Source organism: Falco cherrug, chromosome 8 (genome assembly GCF_023634085.1).
Source record: "Falco cherrug isolate bFalChe1 chromosome 8, bFalChe1.pri, whole genome shotgun sequence".
In the NCBI taxonomy this organism is placed as follows: Eukaryota; Metazoa; Chordata; class Aves; order Falconiformes; family Falconidae; genus Falco; species Falco cherrug.
In genome coordinates this window covers 9,324,400-9,348,210 of record NC_073704.1, presented here as the reverse complement: position 1 = coordinate 9,348,210, position 23,811 = coordinate 9,324,400, and the positions used below count along the sequence as shown (strand labels likewise).

The following is a 23,811-nucleotide window of genomic DNA, read 5'->3' as shown; positions in this document are numbered from 1 at the left end:
CAAGGAACTGGAGTGCTCCAGCCCTTGGGCAATAGTGCTGATAGCACTGACCAATGTGAGTGTATGAATCCCTACACTCTGAGAGCACAGATCTATGTGCACGGTATGTTACAAGGTGTCTTATCTTGGAAGATTGTCTTGGTTAATTTGAAGAGACTGACAGGGTCTCTCCTGAAAGCATTTGTCTTGCTTACCTTCAGGCATGTATTTGGAAAGTGTGACTTCATGAACTCTGTCAGCATCTCAGTGCAAACGGTGTTGCTATTTAAGTGCATCTTCACGGTGAATCCTCTTCCAAACCTAGGGGGAAAAGAAAATCACAATTAACACAGTAGAAAAGAGAAACAGATAAAGAAAATCCTTTGAGAGTGCTGCACAGCCTCTTTGGGGAAATCTAATCCAGGCAGAGTGCAGCTTGAATGGGGTCAGGGTTGTTAACCTGGAGTGAAACTTAATAAGAAGCCAAGCTATTGTGATAACTAATAAAACCGAAGCTCAAGCCTAACATGCTTTTCACATTTTCGGCAGTGAACAGATTAGTTTGGGGAACACATTTCTGGGAAAAAAAGGCTGTGAGAGAGTAGAAAGTGCTGCAGTTAACACAGAATTTCAGCGGTGTAGTAAGAAACATAAACCAGAAAATGACGTTATTTTGATGCCCTGTTAACAAAGGCCTCACGTTCTGAGCTCTTGAAGCTGCAGGTTAGTATCTTCATATGCCTCTCAGTAAAAGTGAAATAGGTACATTTTACTGACCTGCTCTTGATATGCTGCAAAGAGCCAATGCACTGAAAACTCCCGTTCACCATAATAGCCAGCCTGGTACAGAGCGCTTCACATTCTTCCATGCTGAAAAGCCAACGAAGAAACTCTTAATACGTCATTGAGAAGGTATAAAATATTAGTTATTTTAATAATCAGAGAACATTACTGATCTTCCCTAATGTGTTGCAGGTCTCTGTGAGCACCCACATTCAGCCACAACAGACCCCCAAACCTGTCATAGCAAATTCTGCAAGGAATCCTAAAATTCTGCAAGGACCAGCAATGAGTGTGAAGGACGGGCCTCTCCATACCTCCTGCAGACCCTGAAATGGGAGGCGGACCCAAACAGCCCTACCTGTGGGATGTGAGTATCACCGAGCATTTGTTCTGCACTTCTTCACTGATGATCTTCCAAAGGTGGCGTTTAGCATTTGGATCCATTCCAGAGCTTGGTTCATCCTGTTGGGAAAGACAGGACTGAATGTAAATTTGCCCTCAAAATCTGATCTTCCTGACACTCGTGCTCTTATTAGGTTCATCATTAGTGATACGTTTGCTAGTAAGCACCCGCAGGAGAGCTTACACTGGTACAGACCCAGGAGAAGAATTTTCTTCAATTGCGTTATAGATTTGACTGAGACATCCTATGAGACATTTCTTCAAGAAGCAGCAAGTCAGCTTGACTAAGACCTCCATCTCACTGCCCTTTAGAACGGCACAGCTCCTCTGCTGACTCGTGGAAACTCTCAACCTCTGCTGGACTCCAGAGCAACTGACCAGCTGCGATAGCACCATCTAAGATCAACCCTACTGTGCATTTTATACCATGGTGTTTTAAATATCCATAAACACCACAGGCATAATCTCACACAAGAAGCTGTTAACTAGCACTTGGATGCCACGTGCACCTGCGTTCTGTCTCCTGATATGCTGACAGAGCACGTGTTGCATTTCCCCATTTAGAGAGACAGTAACCCAGAGATGAACGATGGCATGCTATCTCCTATCTTATACATTGCTGATAAAATTGTTAGCCAATTTCTGATTGAGAAATTGTTATTGTTGGGGACAACGCCTTATATAAGGAGGAAATACAACAGCTTGGATTCAGGCAGCAGTCAGTACCGAGGAAATTTCCTCACTTTCTATTTTTACTGAGGTTTTTTATCTTGCAAAAGCAGCTAGAGCACTTGTGTATGTGGTCAGAAGTAAAGGCAGCAGTGCTAGGCTCAATACAAGTTGGGACAAGGGAGATTTATGTTCACTAGGTACAAAATGTAGTATTGGGAAACATGCTCACAGAGCATTGCACACATTGAAAACACAGCAAGTGGAAAAACTGCACAAAAAGACGTATTGTAAGGATGGCATACCTCATGGAAGAACTGGAAGGTTCAAAGTGAAAGACAAAAGGGGAAGCCAAACCTAGAAAAATAGTTCTATGTTCCGATCCTGAGGGAAGTTGCTTCTTTGGTTGTCTACAGATTTGGAGCCTCAGATGCCCCTTTTCTTGAAACACTGTGCAGTTCAGTTGATACAAAAAAAAAACAAACCCAAAAAACCAAGAAAGAGTTGGGAACAAGGAGAGTTTAATTGGCAAATATAGGATCTATTTTTGACCTCTGAAAGATGCTAACAGAGAAACCAGCGGACTCACCACTCTCTTATGCCCTCAAAGAAAATCTGGGTGCTTTCTGGAATCTAAACTTTCCTCTGATACATATGTTGTCAGGCTAAGTATGGGCATTTGGGCAGCGTCCTGTAAGCTGTGCCTGAGAGGGTTTTGCTAGACTGTCAAGGTACCCCTGCCAGCCCGAAGATCTGCTCATTTTAGCCCAAACAAAGCCCCCGTTTCTCACCAGCAGCAGAATTGATGGATTCCCAATGAGAGCCAAAGCAGTTGACAATTTTCTGTTGGTGCCATAACTGCACATAGAGGTGACCCTGTCTTTGTAGGCCATCAGATTCAGCCGGTGGAGAAGCTGGAGTACAACCTATGGAAGTAAGAGTACTGCTTTCCCAACAATATCCAGGCATAAATTACCGTGTGCATGTCTATTATTGAAAGACTAATGCTATCAATGTAAAGGCATTTACATAACTGAATAATAATTAATAACTGAAAAATGCTTTAAGTCACACCCCAGTGTTACTCACTCCTTTGATATCTCTCTCTGGGATGCCATGGAGCCTAGCATAGTAATACATGTGCTCTTCCACTGTCAGCAAGTCATCCAAGGCATCTTCTTGTGGACAGTAGCCAAAAAGCGACCAGTGTGCCTCACTAATGTCATTCAAGGACCTGTATAAGGAAGTTGGCAAGTCATTTTAAACACACTGAATTGCCAATGCACCCTGGAATCAGACAGGAGAGAGAAAACTGCTTTTCCCTACTTCCTATCCCCTTCCCCAACCCTTGAAGGAAAACGCTACAAATTTGCAGACCTTCAGCTTTTAGGCCCTCAGTTCTGCAAAGGAAGACTTGGATTTGCAACATCTGTTAGCCATGACGTCTAGTACATAGCTCTTCAATTACCACCAACGCTTCAGGTGGCACAGTTGCCACCAGGCCTACTCCTGTTCAGGAGCACTTTGAGATGAGTCCTGCTGGTCTCCAGACACTAGCTCAGAAGTGGGATCACACTCAGCTGAGGATCTGAGTCTGATCCGATTTGTAGTGGAATGAAGTGGAAAAAACACCACTGAGAACAGCAGAGGTACAACAGCAAAATGCAGTCCCCTAGGGAAGCAACCATACCATCTTCAAAGGATGATATTTCCTGCCTTATTTATTTTTGCTGTTTTGAATGTTTTGCTTTGTTTCAGAGTTTTGCATTTCTTTTCCTTTGCCGTCCAGCCTTAAAAACTGCTCCCAGGCTGATCTGCTCACACGCCTTCCCCAGAAATTACGTCCTCCATACCCGGAATGATCCTGGACCCGCAACCTTCCGCTGGATGCTCCGATATCACCTGTCAGCATCTTAAAGATGGTCGTCTTTCCAGCTCCGTTCACACCAAGCAAGCCAAAGCACTGGGTTGCGAGAAAGAAAAGTAGAAATGTAACTATGCTGTATTTATATTGCAGAAATACTACTCTGAGATGAGTGCTCAGTGCATCTTGTCTCTTCTTTTCTCTGGACCCTTCAGCAAGATGAATTGCGAGAGGCAGAGGTACTCTGAGCATACGAACATTATAATGGAGGTTGTTTATGGTGCAATATACTGCAGCTTATATTAGGACCATTTGTTTAATACGGTGAAGAATCAGGGATGTGTCTCTAATAGAGTCATTCCTTTTACTGCAAGGTGCATTTTTGCAGCGGGCTCATCTGACAGGGCAAATCCTGATCATCTAATTTGTGCAAAGCCTACCATTGACAGGAACAGAGCTATTCATAGGAATGAGGTGAGTGAGGTTTGTGCTGTCATTGGTAAAACCTTAATGCAACACAAGATTTTTGTCAAATAATCTTACTAATGCACTACATTAATAAGATTAAGAACTGGCTCCCTGTAGTGCAGTTCAGTATCTCATGCTAAAAATCTATGGTTTATTGCTAAGGTTGGAGATGTGCAGTTGTGTATTGCATAAGCAATCACCATTGTGCTGATAATTACTATTATTTCAATAGTTAGTACAGACCAGCTGATCTGAAAATCCTCATGTGCTGGGCCCACTGCAGGCGCACAGCATCAAACCAAGGCTTTTCCTCACCTTGAGATGCAGGGATGGTATTTGTGCAGTCTGCAGTGCAGGGCCACAGCCTGTGCTAACAGATGGGAAATGGCACCCTAAATAAGGTTCAACACGGCTCGGTGCTGGGTCCTGCCCTTGGGTACCAGCGCTACAGGCTTGGGGCAGAGCAGCTGGGAAGCTGCCTGGAGGAAAAGGACCTGGGGGTGCTGGTTGATGGCCAGCTGAACATGGGCCAGCCATGTGCCCAGGTGGCCAAGAAGGCCAACAGCATCCTGGCTTGTATCAGAAACAGTGTGGCCAGCAGGACCAGGGAAATGACTGTCCCCCTGTACTCAGCACCGGTGAGGCCGCACCTCGAACACTGTGTCCAATTTTGGGCCCCCTTCACTTCAAGAGGGACATTGAGGTGCTGAAGTGTGTCTAGAGACGGGCAACGGAGCTGGGGAAGGGTCTGGAGTACAAGTCGTATGAGGAGTAGGTGAGGGGACTGGGGTTGTTTAGCCTGGAGTAAAGGAAGCTCAGGGGGGACCTCCTTGCTCTCTACAACCACCTGACAAGGGCCGTGGGCAGGTGGGGGTTGGCCTCTTCTCCCAGGTAACAAGTGACAGGACAAGAAGAAACGGTCTCAAGTTGTGCCAAGGGAGGTTTAGATCAGATATTAGGAAACATTTCTTCACTGAAAGGGTGGTGAAGCACTGGAACAAGCTTCCCAGTATCACCATCCCTGGTGGTATTTATAAGGTGTGTAGATGTGGTGCTTAGCGACATAGGTGATGGACTTGGCAGTGCTGGGTTAATGGTTGGACTTAATGATCTTAAAGGTCTTTTCCAACCTAAATGACTCTATGATTCTAAACCCCACCAGCATCAGGGTGACTTTTGCCAGAAGTTAGAAACCTCAATGCCAGTTGTGGCTTGGAAAAAATCCTCTGCCAGAACAATCAGTGCCATAGTCTCCACATAAGGCTACTGTCCTCCTGCCCAGGAGTCAGTGGAGTCCAGGCAATTTAAAAAAAAAAACAGACACCAAGGATTAATTCCAAGCTTCCCACAAGTCAGGTGCCCAGCCTGAGGTAGAATCTGGTCTCCACTTTCCTTTGGATCTCAGAGGTGCTCTGTGTGCTCTTGTCTTTTCTCATGAGTCAGTGTTTTTGCAGCTAACTGCACTGACATGAACAAAGAATGTTTTTTTTTCCTTAGAGTTAGTTTTAAGTCACGGTTCATGAAAATGTCTGTTCAGCTGAAGTGATTTATCTTTCCCTGATAGGAAAATACAAGCAGGTAAGTCTGACTTACTGTCTCCCATGCAGTTTAGGTGAATAATTACAACTGGACAGATTCTGCTTTCTTCATTTACCACATGGTAACCCACAGTGACCCACGCCACCCCGCCAGGCTGCGCTGTCCCAGGAGCTGTACAAACACAGCATGCAGGCATTTTGCTCTGAATGCAGCTCCATCACTGTCCCATCCACTTTTCCTCCTTCTAGGGCTTTCAAACTACCACTTGGCGTCCCAAATCCACCAGGAGCCTTTGGTCACTACCATAACCCCAAGAATCAATAAATAAGGCAAAGGAAGGAAGGAAGAGGTCAGAGCAGAACAAACTGTTACAGTTGCAGCAGCAAGGACTGGGAGAAAAGTTGACAGTGGGGCTGGTTCTGTTCCAGTTTCCCTGCCCAGGGTGGAAGGTGCCCACAAGCCTTTTCCCCATGCTAACCTCTCCAGCAGGAATCCCGAGGCTGATGTTTTTCACAGCCACGATGTGTTTGTGAGGAAGGTGGTAGATCTTTGTGAGATTCTGGAGCTGCACCACATCGAAGTCAGCTTTGCCAGACTCCACTCGGTTCCTCTCTGCCTGGACATCCTCGTCCTCTTCAGCAGCAGGTGACAGAAGTGATACTTTGCCATGCACTCTGTCAAACAGGAACCTACAGGGAGGGCAGAGAGGGGACCTTACCCTCTGCCAAGCAGACAGCAGAGGACTTGCGTGCTTGGAATAGATGCTAAGGAGCCTTCCTGTGAGATCCCAGGGCATGCAAAAAATACTCACCTGTACAGACAGTTTCTATTCTCTCCGAAATAAAAAAAACAGCATTCTCTTTCTACCTGTTTTTTTTTCTCTTTTCCGTCAAATAATCTGAGCTGGAGCCAGGCCTGCCCTGTGCAGACACTCATAATGCAGGTGACAGCACTGTTCTCGCTCCTCCATGTGTGCACCCAAGCCAGAGGAGACGGGGAGATTCAGAGGAGGTTGGCAGTGGACTGACTGCTCTTACCAACCAGCTAAACATCAGCCCACCAAACCCAGAGCCCTGAAATGAGGGCCGTAGTCTCAGCCAGCAAGGACTACCAAGAGACTTCAGTACCTGCACCACTATTAGTTAATACTCTAATTACTGGTGGGTATCAGGACTGTGGCCAGGGAAGACTTACTCCCTGTTTGTGAAGTGTCTTGGAAATTTATGGGCTTCATAATTGACAATGACGGTGTGAGGGCCCAGAATTAAACCACGGAGCACTGGGTTGATCTGTTTGCATTGTGAGACTCCAGATGTTACTTACTCTAGTATGTTGTTCCAGAGTCTCTGAATCATCCTGTCATGAACCGTAAGACGAATGGCAAAAAATAAGGTGCCCTGGATAAACATGGCAAACAGCTTAGATGTGGTCTTGTCCAACTCAAAGGTTTTGTCAGGGTAGTCCACTCCATAGGCTTTTAAGAAGCCCAGCAGTGCCTGATCCTGTGACAGTTCAATCAAGCCATAGCCAAAGCAAAATTGTGGAAACAGAAGGAACGCGTGCCTTAAGTTTTCAGCAAGATCACGCAAGCCCTGGAAAAAAAAACAACAAAACAACAACAAAAAAACTAAAAACCAAACAAAAATCAGCACAGTCAGTCACTGTTTTTGTTCATGGACTAAATTCATAGGTTTTACTGTGGGACTGAAGTGTAACAATTACATTGGGATTTGCTTGGGTCTCAGAGCAGAGATAAATTGAGAGCAAAGAGCTCTGGAGACAGCTCATTTCACAGGCACAAGGTCAGAGAAGTCAACAGGCATCTCTGAGGTTGTGAACACCCATAGTAAACAGCAGCCAGTTAGCAGCATAGTCACTGCTACTCCCACCGCCTCACCCTGTGCATGCAGCAGCCCGAAACCCACCTGTGGGCCAGAGCTGAATCCTGCCGCTGAGCTGCACTACGCCTCCCAAAACCACACAGGTGCTGTACTACCTACCCACTGTGGAGCACAGCCTGCTCCCCTGAAGCCCTGTCCTATCTGCTTTCCTTGGACAAACGTTTCCATAAACCACAAGATCTGGCTTTGATAGATATAGAAGGGCTTTTCCAGCGAATTCACAGCAAAACACCCAGTGCGCAGTCTCACACTTAGGAGCCTCTTCATCGTAGAGATTTGGTACGATTCTAGCGTAAGAAAGGATCAGCTCACACAGAAAAGTGGAGAGGCAGTAAATTAGCATGGAAAGAAACTGACTCACTGCCACTGGGGCACAGAGGGATAAAAGATGATCATAATTGCACATTGCTAAAATCCAGAGGGGGGTTACTAAACAAGCACTGTCCAGCTATTTTTTTACAAACTAATCGTCCTTCACAAAAAAAGAAAACTAAATATAAGGTGTTATGCCAGTGATTCCCAGGGATATCTCAGTTTAAAAGATGGCTTTACTTCAGGGAATCATCACTGTCTCTGAGCCATTTTTCATCCTTGCAGGGAGAAGATGATTGCATTACAGAGCTAGATGACAGACAGATGGTGCTGGGCTTAGTGCAGCACATGTCAGACTCGGGGCCAAGATGTCTAGTTGTCACTCTCCACAGTTCATGCTGCAAGACTTAGCAATGGTTCAAAGTCCTCACCAACTTTTTATCAAACATCTACACCCACCTCCTGCCCTTCCCTGCATGGGCAGTTTTCTACCTCTCTTTTTGTCTTCTCCCCTCTGTCGCCATCATTTGCTTCTTTTCTGGATGTGCAGATTTACAGACAAGCAGGACTCATATTGGACTCACGTCCTGTCTATAGGGAACCCCATGAAGTCCTACGACTAGTGTCCTCTGCTTGGTCTACCTCAAATGTCTCGAAACCAGCCATCTACTACGGACCTGATCAAAGCACCAAACTCAACCAGAAGCCTCCTGTTGTTTCACCAAGGGCTCAGTATTACTAGGGTTCCTACCTGGTCCGTGGCCTTTTCCTGGGAGAGCAGAAATACAACCGAGTGAGTAATAATGGTGTTGATGCCAAAGAACAAGTTGACGCAGACATAAACGATGAAGGCCATTCCCGTTTCTTTGAAAAACCCAGCCAGCAGGTACATCCATGAAAATGTTGCATATCTATAAATTGCCAACCGTGCAGAGAAAACTACAGTAACTCAAAGAGCGATTGAAAACAAACAACTAAAGGCATCAGACAACATAACAGTTCTGTTTTGGCATGTGACCAGATTTCCGTATTACAGGAGCTTCAAGAAGGAAAAATAGCTTTGTATCTGTTAGAATCTGGAGACAAAGTTTATGATGCATACTTTGAACATGGAGCCCTGACTGAAAGCAGAGGGCCTGGAGGATTCAAAGCTAGGGAGACAGTTTTGCTAAGTTTTCCTGAATTGTGCTGCTGGTTTGGGGGTTTTTTCTCTCTGATTCTGAAATGCTTCTATATCTTGAACTTTGCAATAGTTCAGTAAACATCTGCTTACAGCTTGAGCTGTCACTGTGACCTTGAATATTTCATACCCTCACATAGTTTGCTTTGAACAAGGCAGGCATGACAACAGTAGTTTATCTCACTGCTCCTGGAAGGAGCAACTAGTCACCATTTGTAAAGTGCACATTGAAGAAAAAAGCCCACATATTCCTCCCTTGGATTTCAAATTGCAGCAGCCTGCAATATACAGTTCCTCCCTCTGTGCAATGATATTTAAATAACTAAGCTCCACACTTACCCAAACAGTAACAGCAAAAGAAATACTGCCAGTAAGTTACTGTTGTTGCAGAAAGCTGGTATCTGGAAGGATGAAATAACTCCTATTGAGAGTCCAATAGGAACCATAAAAAATACCTGCGAAATGATATTAAAAAGATGTTATTAGGAAGATAATTCTTAAACATTTTCCTAGAAACATGCAGAAGCAACAATGCCAGGTCTGAATCTGGTCCCACAAGTGCAGCTTGGGTTTTCTAAGGGAAACCAGATATAGGTGGGTGTCTCAAGTCCTCCTGAGACCTTTGGGAGTCTTGCAAATGAATTCCCACAGAGCCATTTGGAATAGGCTAGGCTTCAACAGTCAGGGCTGTGGGCAGAGAGTGCCTTAAAAAAAGTTGTGAATGAAAAATATCACTTTGGTTTTCCAGTTAGCCTTGCAGTCAGACCACTTCATTGTGCCCTGTAAATCTAGTTTTTATAATGTTGAGTCAAAGCAGGGACCTACCAAATGTCTGCCTTGACAGGTTCCTCTCTTCCCTGACTTTGGGATTTAACAGAATTTACTGGCAGAGATTCACTGAGAAATATCAAGTTGCCGAGAGCGCTGGATTAGTTTCAGCCCACTGAGTACTGATGGTGGCAAGGACTCTGGGGAATTTTCCACGGGCTGATTTACAAATATGCAGCGCTGGAGCGAGGGCCCGGATCAGGGAAGCAGACACAGGCCTGCCCCATCCTCACCCTGCACTGCGACTCGGGGCTGCTCTGCCAAGTCAGACTGCAGCCATGCCGCCTGCAGACCCCATTCAAGCCCCTCCTGCAAGGCAGGAGGTACTTTTACTGTTGCCTAATCACACCAGCCCCTATACACAGGCAGTTTAGACTACTTAGTGGTGAGAACTGTATTGTCTGTACTGCTTTGTTAGTGATCGGTGTTACCAAAACACCTAGAAGCTTAGGCTGTGCTTTGCAGAAAAAGTCGAGGCTCACATTCCCCAAGGGATTTCAGCCCTTAGCCCTCTGCTGCGTCGAAGGGGGCTGGCCACCCAAATGCCCTTGAAGGCTTCACGTTTTCAGGAACTGATGATATCACTTGGATTTTAGGCGCTAGCAGAACTGCATCAATAGATATTGTCGGATATGTAGAGCTGATCACCATTACAGCATAGCTGGCAATGCCAAAGCTCACGAGCAGAGATAGTCTGCACTTGTAGGTCTCGTATGTGAGGGTTTGACATCATGCACCGAAGGTAATTCATAAGACACAAAGCACTTCAGTCTACAGACACTTTGCATATTTATCCTCTTAGACCCGCCATGCTTTCCAGCAGTGCCATTAACCCTCTTTACCATGAGGAAACTTAACTTCAAGAATAACAAGGGCACGCCTATGCCGTGTAATGCAGCGCAGTGCTGGAGAGCTCAACTATCCATACAGCACAGTGCAGCACTGTAGAAAGGAACTTGCTCAGGTCCTGGAAGGCATATAGCTGCACTAGTAGCTTTCCTTGGCTTAAAAATCTTTGTAATATATAATCTTAAAGAGAGCATTCAACCCAGCAATGGATTTTTGCCCAACAGGGGAATGTCTGCTGTGAGATGTCTGCTAATGTCACAGCCTGTACTCCCATGGTTTCCAAAACGGCTGTAGCCTCATGCCCCAAAGCCTTACCCCAGATGTGTAAAGCCTGCATGACGACTAATCTAGCCCTGCAAGCTAACAGAAAAGCAGCTTGCTGCTTGCATGTTAAAATGGAAATCAAGCTCTGGCCTGTACTGTGTTGCTCTCATATAAATGTGCTGAGTGTTTTGCATACACTCAAGAGAGAAGGAATGCCTTTGCTTAGCAAACTCCAGTGTTGCAGTTCACATTTAATAGTCTTCAATGCCTTGGAGAACAATTACTACATAACGCTCTTGGCAGTAATAATATTAAGAAGTCTAGGCAACCAACTTTAAATAAAGAACTTTTTTCCCTTGCTGTGTAATGCTACTCTTGGTGCATTTAGGAATGTGAATTATTTACCAGATCATAAACGAAGTTAGTCACCCAATAGCTTGTCATCCCAATGCCTGAAATATGCTGCAGTTGTTTGGCTTTGGTTTGATGTTCTTTTACCATGTAGAGCACAAAGCTTGCCGTTGTGATAGAGTAGCCAACCAAAACAGACATTGAAACTATTATGTCGAGTAAGCTGTTGAGCCTGGGGAGAAAGTGGAGAAATATGTACACGGTGAGTCGAAGCAGCAGATTTCCCTCATTGAGGAGGTATTGCTTAGAGCTCAGAAACAAAGAGGCCCTGACTCAGTGCCAGCATCTTTTGCTGACGTTAATTATGCCTAGGAAAAAGGACTTACAGCACTGTACCATAGCATTGACTGGAAAGGCCAAAATGAAAAATATGTGATGATTATTACTGTGCCAAAGCACAAAAACATGTGATGCCATAACTGTGACCTCCAGATCTATATGGGAGCCTGCAAAGAAATCCTAACAGGAATCGGCAGCTCTGATGGCAAGTAGGATGCCACTCATGGGTAGAGGGAATGAAGACAAGGGAGAGAGCAGTTTCATCACTTAGAGAAAGATATTCAGTAATTTAGGCTGGTTTGTGCTTTCCAAGAGGCTGATTTACTGCCTTTGAAACTAAACAACTCAGCCATCAGCAAATGAATCTTCTTACATTACTTGTTCTTGGCTCTGTCCTCCAGGATATGGGTGAGCTGATAAGAAAATACCTAAAAAGACAAAAAGAAAATAAATTGAAAATAGGGCTAACTTAAAGCTTCCTTCACCAGTTCCTGATACTGACAGTAAAACAGAAAACTCTGAGTAGCTGTTTTTTCCTGTGTCATCTTGGTGTGATCTTGGGCAGAATTTCGAACATGCTCATTTTTCCTATGACTTCTCTTTGATGCACAGAAGATCTGAAATTCAAACCCTAGGCCTTGTTTCTGCATCTGTCTGGCTGATAGTATAACTCACTTCAGTGAGAGTACCCCCACACCAAAAATTAGGCACATGCTTGTGGGTGTGGGTATTTTAGGTTAGATTCCTCAATACTGAAACATTCAAAACTGATGAATATGTTTCGCTTTAAAGCTGCTGTTTGATAATCACACTTAATTTCATTTGTTCTTTTATCATCAGAAACAAATCATTCCCTATTGCCTTTCTCCACAACTATTATCTTCGCGTGATACGCGTCTTTCTCAATATGGGTGTCTGTTGAAGTGCTGGCATAAACCCAAGAAAACTACACTTTCATTCCCAGTTTGGCAATGAGTTAATTCTCAACTATTCTGTTTTATGCAGCTAGGAAAAAAAAAAAATGTCCAAAGGAACTAGCAAAAATCTAGTTACTACCTTAGTTAACCCTGTGCAATGTTTTCAAAAACCCATTTTAAGGGGTCTTTTTGACCTGGCACAAACTACAAGAGAGAAGGCCTCTGCTCATGCGCAGGTACTTTCAGAAGATCTGGTTTAAGTACTCCTTTACCAAGGAGAACGCTTAGCCCAGAGCAGACTAGTATTGTTAATCACAGTGCATTTGTTATGTTTGGAGGCAATTTGTGCCTATAAAAACAGAAGGAGGAACTTGGGGGGCTCTGGTGGGCCAGTTCCAGCCTCCAGTGAAGGTCTCTGCCTTGGTCCCACCAAGACCACAGCCCAGTTTCTAAGACTCTAGCACCTGAGAAAGGGTTTAAGCTAAGACATTTATGTGCCTAAAAACGAGGCTCTCAATCCCTATTTAGGCACCTAAGTAAATGCCCTAGTTCTCAGGGAGTGCTGGAGGACCTCTAGCCGCTATTAAATCCAGAGAGATTTGCTAGAACATGCCACCTCTGAAATTTAAGCTCCTTACAGCCAGGTGCCTGACTTTCAGCAGTTATACAAGGAAGAACTATTCTGGGCCATTTTCCCTAAGAACAAGCACTCCGACTTGGGGACGAGAAAGGAGGAGACTGTGGGTTTAGCTGACCAAATGCCATACTGTGCAAATAAATTTGAAAGGGAAGATTTCATGGGAAATACATTTCATAGGGGAAAAAGCCCTCAGTCTTGTCATCATTGAGAGAAACGGAATTAAAATCTTGGGCTGCTGATAAAGCCACACAAACAGCCAGGAAATGTTTCCCTTCTCTATGAGACAGAGAGAGAAAGAAAGATACTGTCTGTCTAATCTGTTAATACTTCACTATAAAGCCATTCTCCTTTACTGAAGCTTAGGCTAGAAGTCAAAATTTCCATTTCAATGCTTTCTCTTTTTTGTTGGTTGGGATTGAGAGAAGAGAAAGCACAATATACATAAGTCAAAAGCTATTATGACTTGCTTAGTGACAGGGTAAAAAGCTTTTTATGTATTTTTTAAAAATATACGCAGCCTAAGTCAAACCTCTAAAACGGGACTGGCACCTCTTTCAAACTGTTGAAATGACAACACATTTTTATCTGGCCATTTCAATGGTTCTTAAACTGTCATTTATTTGTCACAACAACAAATAGATTTAGCTGCCAGGAACATACCACGCAGAACGCCTGCTCAATTGTATTTCAAACTGGATTTACTCTACCCTGGGGGAGCTATCCCCATCCATTCATTTTATTTCCCCCATTCTATGGCTTGGATCATTAGCGGGAAGCAGAGAATTATCTATCTGGTCATTCACAACTAAGCATTTCTTTCCAAAACCACATAAGCAGCAGGACAGATGGAATAAAAACTGCTATTTTTTCCCACTGAAAATTGTTACTTAGCTAGTATAAAACTTTCCCTGTGAAAACTTTCTGACTGTTCACATGAGCTTCCAGCCTTTGCTCTTGCTGCAGCATGTGTTGGGAATACAGAGACAGGGCAAGAAGCTTCACTGCTCAATAATTCAGCTGCTCTGGGATGTTCCTGCTGCTGGAAGCTCCTGGCTCAGGTCTCCTTTCTCCGCACCTGGGCAGGGGCTGCAGCTTTGTGATACGCTTTTGCAGCACACACTGAAGAGCTTGAACCTCCTGACCTGGAGGGCATGCTGCAAATCTCAAAGGCACAAGGCACCGGGTATTTTAGGACAGCGGCAGGGACACGGCACTCGTTTTGCTTGTTGTGAGGGGAGTTTCAGCGCATCGTTATCAAGAGGTGGGAAGACAGACATGCTGCTTTGACTCATAATCAGCGTTCTGCTGTTTCTTTAATTCATGGCATGACACTCAAAGCTTCACACCAGATGCCTTTTCCATTATAGTTTAATTCAGACACATCGGCGAGGAATAGTCTTATGAGCAAAGAGACACTGTCACCTGGAACAGCAGGTCTCTGAGGTGAGGGGGGCTAGGCATGACCAGAACATGGCTGGAAGGGCACCATTTGTCAAAGAAAATCAATCGGTAGGGCATTTCTGCACACAATTGCTACTCTTGTCAGATCCCATAAATCTTTGTATAAGATTTCTCAAAATGACATCAACATAAATCTTTCTCTTCTCCCTGCACCCCCTCCATCTCTAGAGACAGGCACACAGGCACAGACATGTTTGTGCCCGTGCTGCACCCTTAATGTAGGCTAAACCTTGAATGGTAAGATAGGGTGCCCTGGGTTTATCAGCAGGAATTTGGGTTGCTGTGTTGCATTACCAAGGAGAAGCTACGAGAACCGATAACCCCAAACAGGCTACTAACACTCCTTGGAATCTGTGTATGTCATCTGTCAGAGGAAAAATATAGCTGAAAATTATGTTTCTCACTTAATCTCACTCTCATTTTCATCCTAACACAAACATACACATACCCACACATCCTGAATTCCTCTCAGCAGAAGGGTGACATATTAAAATTTGCTAATCTAAACCACCCCCAGAGATGACCTAGAGTAGCCTTTCTATGCATAACTAATGGACACCTATCAAGAGACAGCAATTGCAGTACCATGACGAGAGGCAATAAATCAAATAGCAACCATTGGCATTTTTTGGATGAGGCGAGTGGGGCTGGGGTCCTCTCTATCCAGTTCCCCAAGTCTTTGACTAAGACAAATGAAATATGTGATTTAGTCATGTTTTTCAATTCAGCAATTTAAAGGAATGGCATAATTGGGAATAAAGAAATGGCCTCATTGAAGTCAAGGTAAGCATTGTCATTGATTTCAACAGACCGAGGATATTTTCCCCCAAAGGGGAGAAATCATCTGCTCATGTAGAAGGACACTTACCGTATCTGGAAGTCTCATTTTTTGGCAAGTTAGCTCGAAGAATGAAGTTGTTCAAGCTGTTGAGATAGGCTGGAAGGCTGTGATAACCTTCGGGATTATACCACACCTGCACACAATTGAGAAATTGAAACAGTTTGGGAGAGAAACTGTTGCTGATAACATTTTGGTTTGTTTTGCTTGCTCAAATGAATCATTCTATGGATGTTATCTAAAGTCATAAGCTCTACAAGTTAAAGTCCAATGATTAAACCACATCAAGTACTGAATGAGTATAAAAGCACATTTCACCTTCAGCACAATCAGTCCCATCAGAGTAATCTGCCCTCCAGGAGAGAAGGAAGAAGCACTAGCTGGATATGTGACATAACGTGTACAAAAATTTGGTTTCTTCTCTGTAATAAGTTGCTCAGATCTGATGAACACCAGCAGTGGGGACTTCCCAAAGATGGCCAAGCAGTCATGTGTCTAATGCCCCTTGAAAGCCAGGGGGAGGGAAAGTTTATTTTTTGCTTTAGGGCAAAAAATAGACAGTCTTTACCTTCTCATTCAGCAACAGCCCTTGCCTCCCCAGGATAACTTTTCTTACCTATACCGTGATAAACCCTGAGGACCGAGGGGAAAAATCAGATCACAGAACATGCACTTTGGGAGGATTTGTCATCCCCTACTTCAGGCTCAACCCACAGCACGCAAGTTGGAGGTGTAAATTATCTACCAAAGGACAGAGAGCTTAGGCTATTAAGCTTAGAGGCTTAAACACAGCCCACAGCATCCACTTCTGCATATCCCCAAGTCCTGCACGCTCAGTGGTTTCATTCTTGCCCTAGCAGAGCAAGGACTGGAGTCAGCTCTACTTCCAACACTACCAAGGTTTCCAGGTATTAAATCTGACATGTGATAAGCAAATAGCTGTAGCTTACAGATCTGAGATGAAGCTGTAAGATTGGAGGGGTGAAAACATCAGCAAACTCATTACATGAGCTCTGAGTGTTAGTGAAACAAACCCTGTGATTCCTTTCTATGGGAGTCACCTCTGAGAACAGCACTGCTTTTACAGGAACACTCTCCTGGTAGCTAGGATTTGCAATGAGATCACAGAATCTTGTCAATTCTCTTGCATTTCCCTGCTACCTTAGATTTCAGCCTTGGTGCTTTTAATGCTGATGCGTTACAACATTTTCATTGAGCAGAAACAGAGAAATGTGTATATCAGAATGCACCAGCCATTCCTAGTTAAGGTAAGCACATTCTCTCATGAGATAAAGGTGCTATTAATTGATCTTTTCACCTCTGTATAATAAAATTATGACAGCAGAGAAATTGTCCTCTGCTAGCAAAGGAAGCCAGACCAATAAAGAAGAATGGGGAGAGAGAAGGAAATGAACTGCAAGTCACCTCTCCCACGCCAAAATGCAGATTTCAGAGGGTTTTGCTCTATTTTCTGAAATACCTCTGAACTCAACGTCACTTCTCCTGGGCCCACACTGGAATCCCACACTAGGATGAGCAGATGGAGGTTAGTTACCTTAGTCAATGTTCTGTTGGGGGGCACTGGCTTGATATCGAACTGGAGATCTGTTGTCAAAGGGAGCCCAAAACTCCAGCCACCGTACCTGAGTGAAAATCAGAGGAAATGCATTGCTACTCTCATTCAAAAGCTTTAATACCTTCCATTGGAGCATGTTAGTATGCCACTGTCACCCCAGTTAATTCTAGTTTGACTTAAAAGAATTTATCCCAGTATGGAGTGTGTGGCCAAGCCAACACTGCAGCAGGACCCCTTATCTGGGGGGAAAAAGGGAAACAGAAACTTGGCAGCACTATCACAAAAGTGTGCTGAAAGCCTCCATCTGAGAAACACTTTGGAGCTGTGTGGACTCCTACCATGCTTACCTTCCACACAGGAATGAGATGACTGCGTCCTACCCAGAAGACAGGCAGCTCAGTTTAAATCAATGGCAGGTGAACATATTCCTTGACAACCTTAATGGCAGGCTATTTTTGCCCCAAGACATAGTGTGCGGCTGTGTTGCAGAGTCCAGACACACTAATAGCTCTAACAGCCCCATGGTGCAAGAAAACGTTCAGCCTCTTATTTCACCGGGACGGATGCACTTGTTTAAGTGAAGCACACACTGAGACTTTTCAGAGAATCAAACTTCGAGGTAAGTCTCTCCCCAGGGTTTACTTCCTGACAAGCTGTGTCAGATTTTCCTCCTTTTAAGCATTTCTGAGTCAGACAAAGGCTTGTCTGCAGATCCAGCCATCAACATATTAGGTGATTGACACAGTATCCCTAGGCTATCTCTGCTATGATCAAGAAGAGCACTTGCACAAACCTTTATTTTTAACTCCATGATTGCAGGAAATTTTACCTCCTTTCACCAGATTCAGAGAGAGCATCGGCAGAGAGGGCCTTCTAAACCCCAAATGCACTATCACCTCTTCAAGCACAGTGGATATGATATGTATAAGAGGCTGCTCCCAATGCAGTTCAGAGAAGGACTGAAGATCTATGCTGTACCGTTTTTGCAGGAAATCTTTGGTAGTTGCCAGAATGTAGGTCTCCACATCGTGCCCTGTCAGGTTATAAACTGTCCGAGTGGAGAAGGTCCTTCTGTGAGGAGGAGTGTAGTTCGTCTGTGGACATGTCTGGAGAAAAATGAACAAAAATGTTTGTATTTTAACTAAAAACTAAAAACTAGCATATCAGGACAACATTAAGAGCAACATTCTGGTCCTGGGACTGACGGCTGCAGAAGCTGATGATTCGCAAATCAAGTTGCAAAGACACACACCATACATCCCTGCTTGCTGTCCTGAACATATTTAGTGAGGTGCTTAAAAACAATATTTGCTTAAATCTACGCTTGAGTTCTACTGACATCAGCGAGACCTTGAAATATCTTCATGCTATGTAGGAAGATTTTTGCTGCATTAAGGCTGATCCTACTTAGCAGAGCATCAGAGTGACTGCACAGACAACTGCAGAGGGCAAAACAACTCTCAGAGCACAAAACTCTGTGGTGGCCTCAAACTCTCATCTTGCATTTCACAGCAACTGCACTCCGCGTCTTTGCTTTACTGTCAGACATTGGCAATATTTTCCCAAGCTTCAGAGAAACCTTAGATTAGTCCTGAATATATAATTTAACATGCTGAGGGTCAAAGTCACATCGACTGTTTCTGAAGTGTCCTACCAGATAGCATGCTGGCTGCTTCTTTCAGCTCATCCATAACAAAAATGCTGGCCTCCCCCATTGTGTAACTTTGCATCAGAATACACAAAATAGCCTGCTTCGTGCTAAGGTACACCTGCCTGTGCCTGCAGCTTTGAACATTATCCAGACTTACTGGAGAAATGCTGCCAATACTTTTAATGATGTGAAATTAAGTGTATGTCCAGAAAACCGCAGAAAATAGCTGCATTTTAAGGAGTGATTAGGAACATTCAACTAAGTACATGCTTTATCTTACAAATGGCATCATGCTGCGCCATGAGTCTGATTTCCTACTGGAAAAAAACTGAAGACAGGTGAACAGCACCAGAGGGAGGAGAGCTCAGCTTCAAACTGGACTGTAAAATTGTATCATCCTTGGGGCAGAATCTGCCTTTTCCCCATGCGCATGTAAAGGCAGTGCCCGTATCTGGTTCTGTATGTACCACCGTAATGCAAATAACTAATATTATTAATCATCACTATTTATAATAAAGAACAGAGTAAAAGCAGATGGGTCTAGATTTTGCATAAAGTTAAATTCTGAAGAGCAAACAGCAATAATAGCTGTGCTTTCATATAATGACAGTGCTTCTGTAAGACGAAATTTTCCTCTTGAATACGTGTTCACCTCTGCTAAATGGGACAATCATACAACATTCAAAACCAGCATTAAACCTTATCCCACCACGGGGAGCAAGGCAGATCTATTAGCATGTGAATCTTTTGAGGATGCTGTTTCCTCTCCTGTCCCCAAACTGGTGCAGACAGTGGTTAACCAGTGTAGACGATTAGTAAGGCCAAAAAGAGACAGGAGGAATTTGAACACTGAGCTCCCCTTAGCGTCACGCCTGTGCACAAAACCCCTCCCAACCTACAAGGCCCCCCAGCTATCCCCCCAATCCCCATCACCCTGGGGTTTATTCAGATTACCTGGATGCCATCTGTGCAGTTGCAGGCAGAATACTTAGTTCTCTGGTTTCCACTGATAATCCACTGGCCAAGCATGTCCTCCTTTAAACACTGCCTGAAAATGAACACATTTTCCTCTGAGGTCTCTATGCTCAGGTGTGCACACGATACTAATTGCTGTCATGTTTAATGACAGCAGGGATGGCAGTGAGTAGCTTCTGCAGAAGAGCAGACTTTCTTGTCAGCTCCGGGTGCTTCAGGGAATACCCATCCTCCCACCGTCTTCAGTGCCTCTCGGCAGAGTCCTCACTACCGCTCTTCGTGCCTGGATTCGTTCTGCTGATTAGAAAGAATCCAGACACCACTTCATTCCCACAGTAGACAGTGCAAGGAGTTATCGCACCAAGGCCAAAATCATCTTGCAGTGCAGAAATAAGGGCTATTGTCGTTGCAATAACTGGGGAGTCCTGTGATGGGCCGTCTTGGCTAGGCAGTCACCGTAAATACTCAGTATAAATATTTGCCTGCAGATACGTGGCATGCATGAGCATGCAAGTCTGCCCAGGATCTTACTACCAATTCTTTGGAAATTTATCTGCAGGGCTCGAAACAAACCAGCACTCATGGCACGGCTTTTAGATACGTGTAACAAAAGCTACATTGACAGCTTCCTGGGTGGGCTCAGTGTTAAAATTGGGATTATTGGGGAGGCAAGGACTCCTTCCCAGACACGAGAATAGCATGCTCTTGTCCTGGCATCCTGCCACCACCAAAGCTGTTTCCTTACTACTCATAGTAATATAGGAGTCCACTTGCGGTGGTGAATACTTCTTGAGGCAAGCAAAGAACACCAGTGTCAAGTCCTGGCACAGTGTGGAAGTCCCATCCCATCCTTAAAGCACAGTATAGTTTCCTGTCTTCAAGGATATCTACAGTTCTGTGCTGGCAGATGCAAGCCTTCACTCCAAGCCGCACGGGAGCCACGTAGGCTCTCAGCAGGGCTGGGATCTGCTTCACACCAATCATGACTACACAGCTCCCTGCTCAGAACCGACTTGCACCCTGCCAGCTCAAGTCTGTGAGCAGCAAAAACTTGTGTCTGCCTGCAAAAGGACAGTTAGACATCGACTAAGGAGCTGAAAGAGTCTGCAAGTCAATCTGAAGAGAGGCAGGAGATTTTTTTTTTCTCTGCATGTGGCACCAATGCATGAAAATTCTGCAGATGATCAAAGATGGTTATTAAGGTCTAATGGCTAATAGCGTTATGTCAATTCTCTCGCAGGATCAGAATTTAAATGGAAGAAAGCCAAGAACTACTTACGAATTGCTTTCATTCATGCATGTGTTATCTGTTCCAGGGAAAGCAAGCATTGAAGCAACTAAAGCATCTGTGGTTTCATTAAAATTCCTAAGATTTAACAAAGAAAAAAGAAAACAGGAAAATGTTCAAGGTACTTCCACTACCACTGGGCAGAGGAAAGCTGTGTCTGAATGAAACAGGATTTAAGATGTTAAATGAATTATTATTTGTTGTGCTAGCCCTGCAAATCACCTAAGTACATGCAGTACGTGAGGACAGTCACACAGGTTTAAAAGGACTGTTCATCACTTACAGCTGCACAGCCACTCCAGCGATTTGCTGCCTCTAGATCTAAACAACATACTGATGAACTTTTGGACAATCAAGATTCTCTTGCCATGGAAAAAGCATCTACTGCAATTTTCAGGCACTACTTCCAGTCTCATCTCAATCAGCTCTCTCGTCTGTGATGTCCATTTGGTTTTGGTCATTCAGGAAGATGCTTCTCACTTCTGACCCAGCCCTCTAGCAATGATCCATCAGTAGAAGCAAAGAACATTGGGAACAGAGGACTCAGACATGCAGTTCTGGCTCATACCCCCATCTAGCAGGACTGAAGTGGAAAGCATGAGCAGTCCTGGGAAAGAACATCTAAGAGCAGATATACTTGCTTTAGAGCTAAATTCTATACGTCTGATTTAAAACTGCGAACCACTGGAGAAAGACAGCAGTTCACATCATGAAATCAGAATGATACAAGAATATAATCATTTTGGTAATGAAAGAATTCAGTGATGACATCTTAATTACACTAAAAAAGCACATGTCCTTCAAATTGACTGTGTGCCTTGGACTAGTGGGGCCTGAGCATGAAAGTATGTCCTGCGCCGACAGAGAAGAGGGCCGGAGGACTCCAATGGGAAATGCAAAGAATATCCCCAACGTATTTCACAGTTAATTCCAGCTGAGAGGTTGTTTTTCTAAAGCTTTCTGATTGCTGGTCTGAGCCGGGTCATCTCCCCCAGAGATCCCTTAGAAACAGGATTTCTACATGTTATCTGCATAACGTAATTACACAGATAATGTAGCTACGTGTTATCTGCGTAACATAACTACACAGATAACGTAGCTACATGCTATCTTTGTAACATAACTACACAAATAACGTAACTACATGTTATCCCTGTAACACTTATCCACTGCATGTGCTTAGAAAGAATCCTGGTGGTAAAACTGGCTCTTTACAAACAAAATGGATTTAAGAACCACAAAGAACACCACTCACCCAAAGAAGTCTGCCTGGTCGGATGTGCCGTACAGAGAGGGGGAAAGAATCAGTTCAGGATATTCAGTTTCCTTAGTTCTCAGTGTCCCAAGTCCCATCGCAGCCATCACAAAGAGGACTGGGAGGATGACCTGAGCAATGAAGCCTCTGACATCGCGCCGGGTATGGTGGAATCTTTTAATGAACAACGCTGATGTCCTCTTAAGCAGCAACGGCAAACCATGCAGGCTTTTTGATCTAATCAGGAGCTGATCTGGGGACAAAAGAAGAATGCATTTTGTCATAGATCAGTATTTGTGAAATGCAGGGAATTGGTAGTTATAGAACTCTGGGAGTATATTTAGCTTCCTGCACTCCACTACAGATGGTAAATCAAAACTACCAAGTTGGAACTTTTGCAAGACTCAGGCTTGGGACAGGACTCAGACTTCGGTTCCTGAGTCATAAGCTCATGTAACACCAGTGTTTTTGCTTAATTTCAAATGCGTACATGCAGTGAATTCATTTTGAGATCTTGCAAGAGGAATACGGGCTTCCAGATGCATCAAGTGATCTACATCCTACCTACCCAGCTGCAACTTACAGGGGAAACGTATTAATCTTTTATGTTTGCAAACGGAAAATTTTCATAATTTAGAAAGCATGTCCTCAGACAAATCTATAAGAAAATTAATCCTGAAATAAGAAAACAAGGCACATAAACCAGTTGATCTTTTGCATGGACGGGGTTGTGGTACACTAAAGTAGAGCCTAATCCTGTGCATCCTATTCCTCTTTATGAAATAATAACCTATAGAATACAACATGAAGCAAATGCTTTTCAGTGCTCTCATTAGAGGTACACAAAACGCTTCTCTATGCATATGAGTTACTGTTCACAGTAACATTTACAGTGCAGGTCAGCTCTGAGAAGCAAGTACACAAATACCTCTGTGCTCTCCCTTGGCTGCCTCCCTAACTATAAATGCTATATTTGTAAGTACAAATAAAATTTCTGCTCTGAGAAAGCATTCCAACAGGTATTTGCTCATTTTTGGGCTGTGCCACCTTTTTCAGCTTTCAAACCCTCAGAGATACCAGTGTACCTCTCTTCTGAGCAGGAATTCATCCCACTCTCTGGCCCTTTGAGCTGTTTTACCATACTGCAACAGTTGGGACACAGCAAAAAGTAGCATGGATCCAGCTCAGAGCTGTGCTGCTTTTGCAACAGGCTAAGGGTTTCCACAAAGTTTCTCTCCAGTTCTACTAGTTATGTAGAAATAATCCTCTACATCAATTACAGCAATTACTTTCAGAGGTATACATTTGCTCTTTCACCCACACGCTGTGTTTGATTAGATTAAAACCTGGATCAATTTAAAGGACGGCGGATGCAAACAAAACCACTCTGTAATTTATTCTGTGATTCAGACTATTCCAAACTAGTGGATCTGAACAACTGTTGAGCACTGTACTTCTAGCGATTTATTGAGCTTGTGATTC

The 23,811-nt window shown here is 44.0% G+C and overlaps 1 protein-coding gene across 1 annotated transcript in view; it reads right to left on the bottom strand.

The window, feature by feature from the left end:
• Nucleotides 1-23,811, bottom strand: part of ABCA12 (ATP binding cassette subfamily A member 12) — an 88,512-nt gene that overhangs the window by 3,130 nt on the left and 61,571 nt on the right. The window contains exons 35-52 of the mRNA XM_055718340.1: nt 22,330-22,582; nt 21,066-21,152; nt 19,766-19,859; nt 18,139-18,266; nt 17,140-17,227; nt 15,615-15,720; nt 12,102-12,156; nt 11,444-11,621; nt 9,437-9,552; nt 8,669-8,828; nt 7,028-7,296; nt 6,183-6,393; nt 3,687-3,796; nt 2,923-3,067; nt 2,625-2,759; nt 1,121-1,224; nt 757-849; nt 195-300 (exon numbers count right to left, since the gene is read on the bottom strand). Coding sequence (XP_055574315.1) covers nt 195-300; nt 757-849; nt 1,121-1,224; nt 2,625-2,759; nt 2,923-3,067; nt 3,687-3,796; nt 6,183-6,393; nt 7,028-7,296; nt 8,669-8,828; nt 9,437-9,552; nt 11,444-11,621; nt 12,102-12,156; nt 15,615-15,720; nt 17,140-17,227; nt 18,139-18,266; nt 19,766-19,859; nt 21,066-21,152; nt 22,330-22,582 — 2,438 coding nt within the window. The remainder of the gene's footprint in view (nt 1-194; nt 301-756; nt 850-1,120; nt 1,225-2,624; nt 2,760-2,922; nt 3,068-3,686; nt 3,797-6,182; nt 6,394-7,027; nt 7,297-8,668; nt 8,829-9,436; nt 9,553-11,443; nt 11,622-12,101; nt 12,157-15,614; nt 15,721-17,139; nt 17,228-18,138; nt 18,267-19,765; nt 19,860-21,065; nt 21,153-22,329; nt 22,583-23,811) is intronic.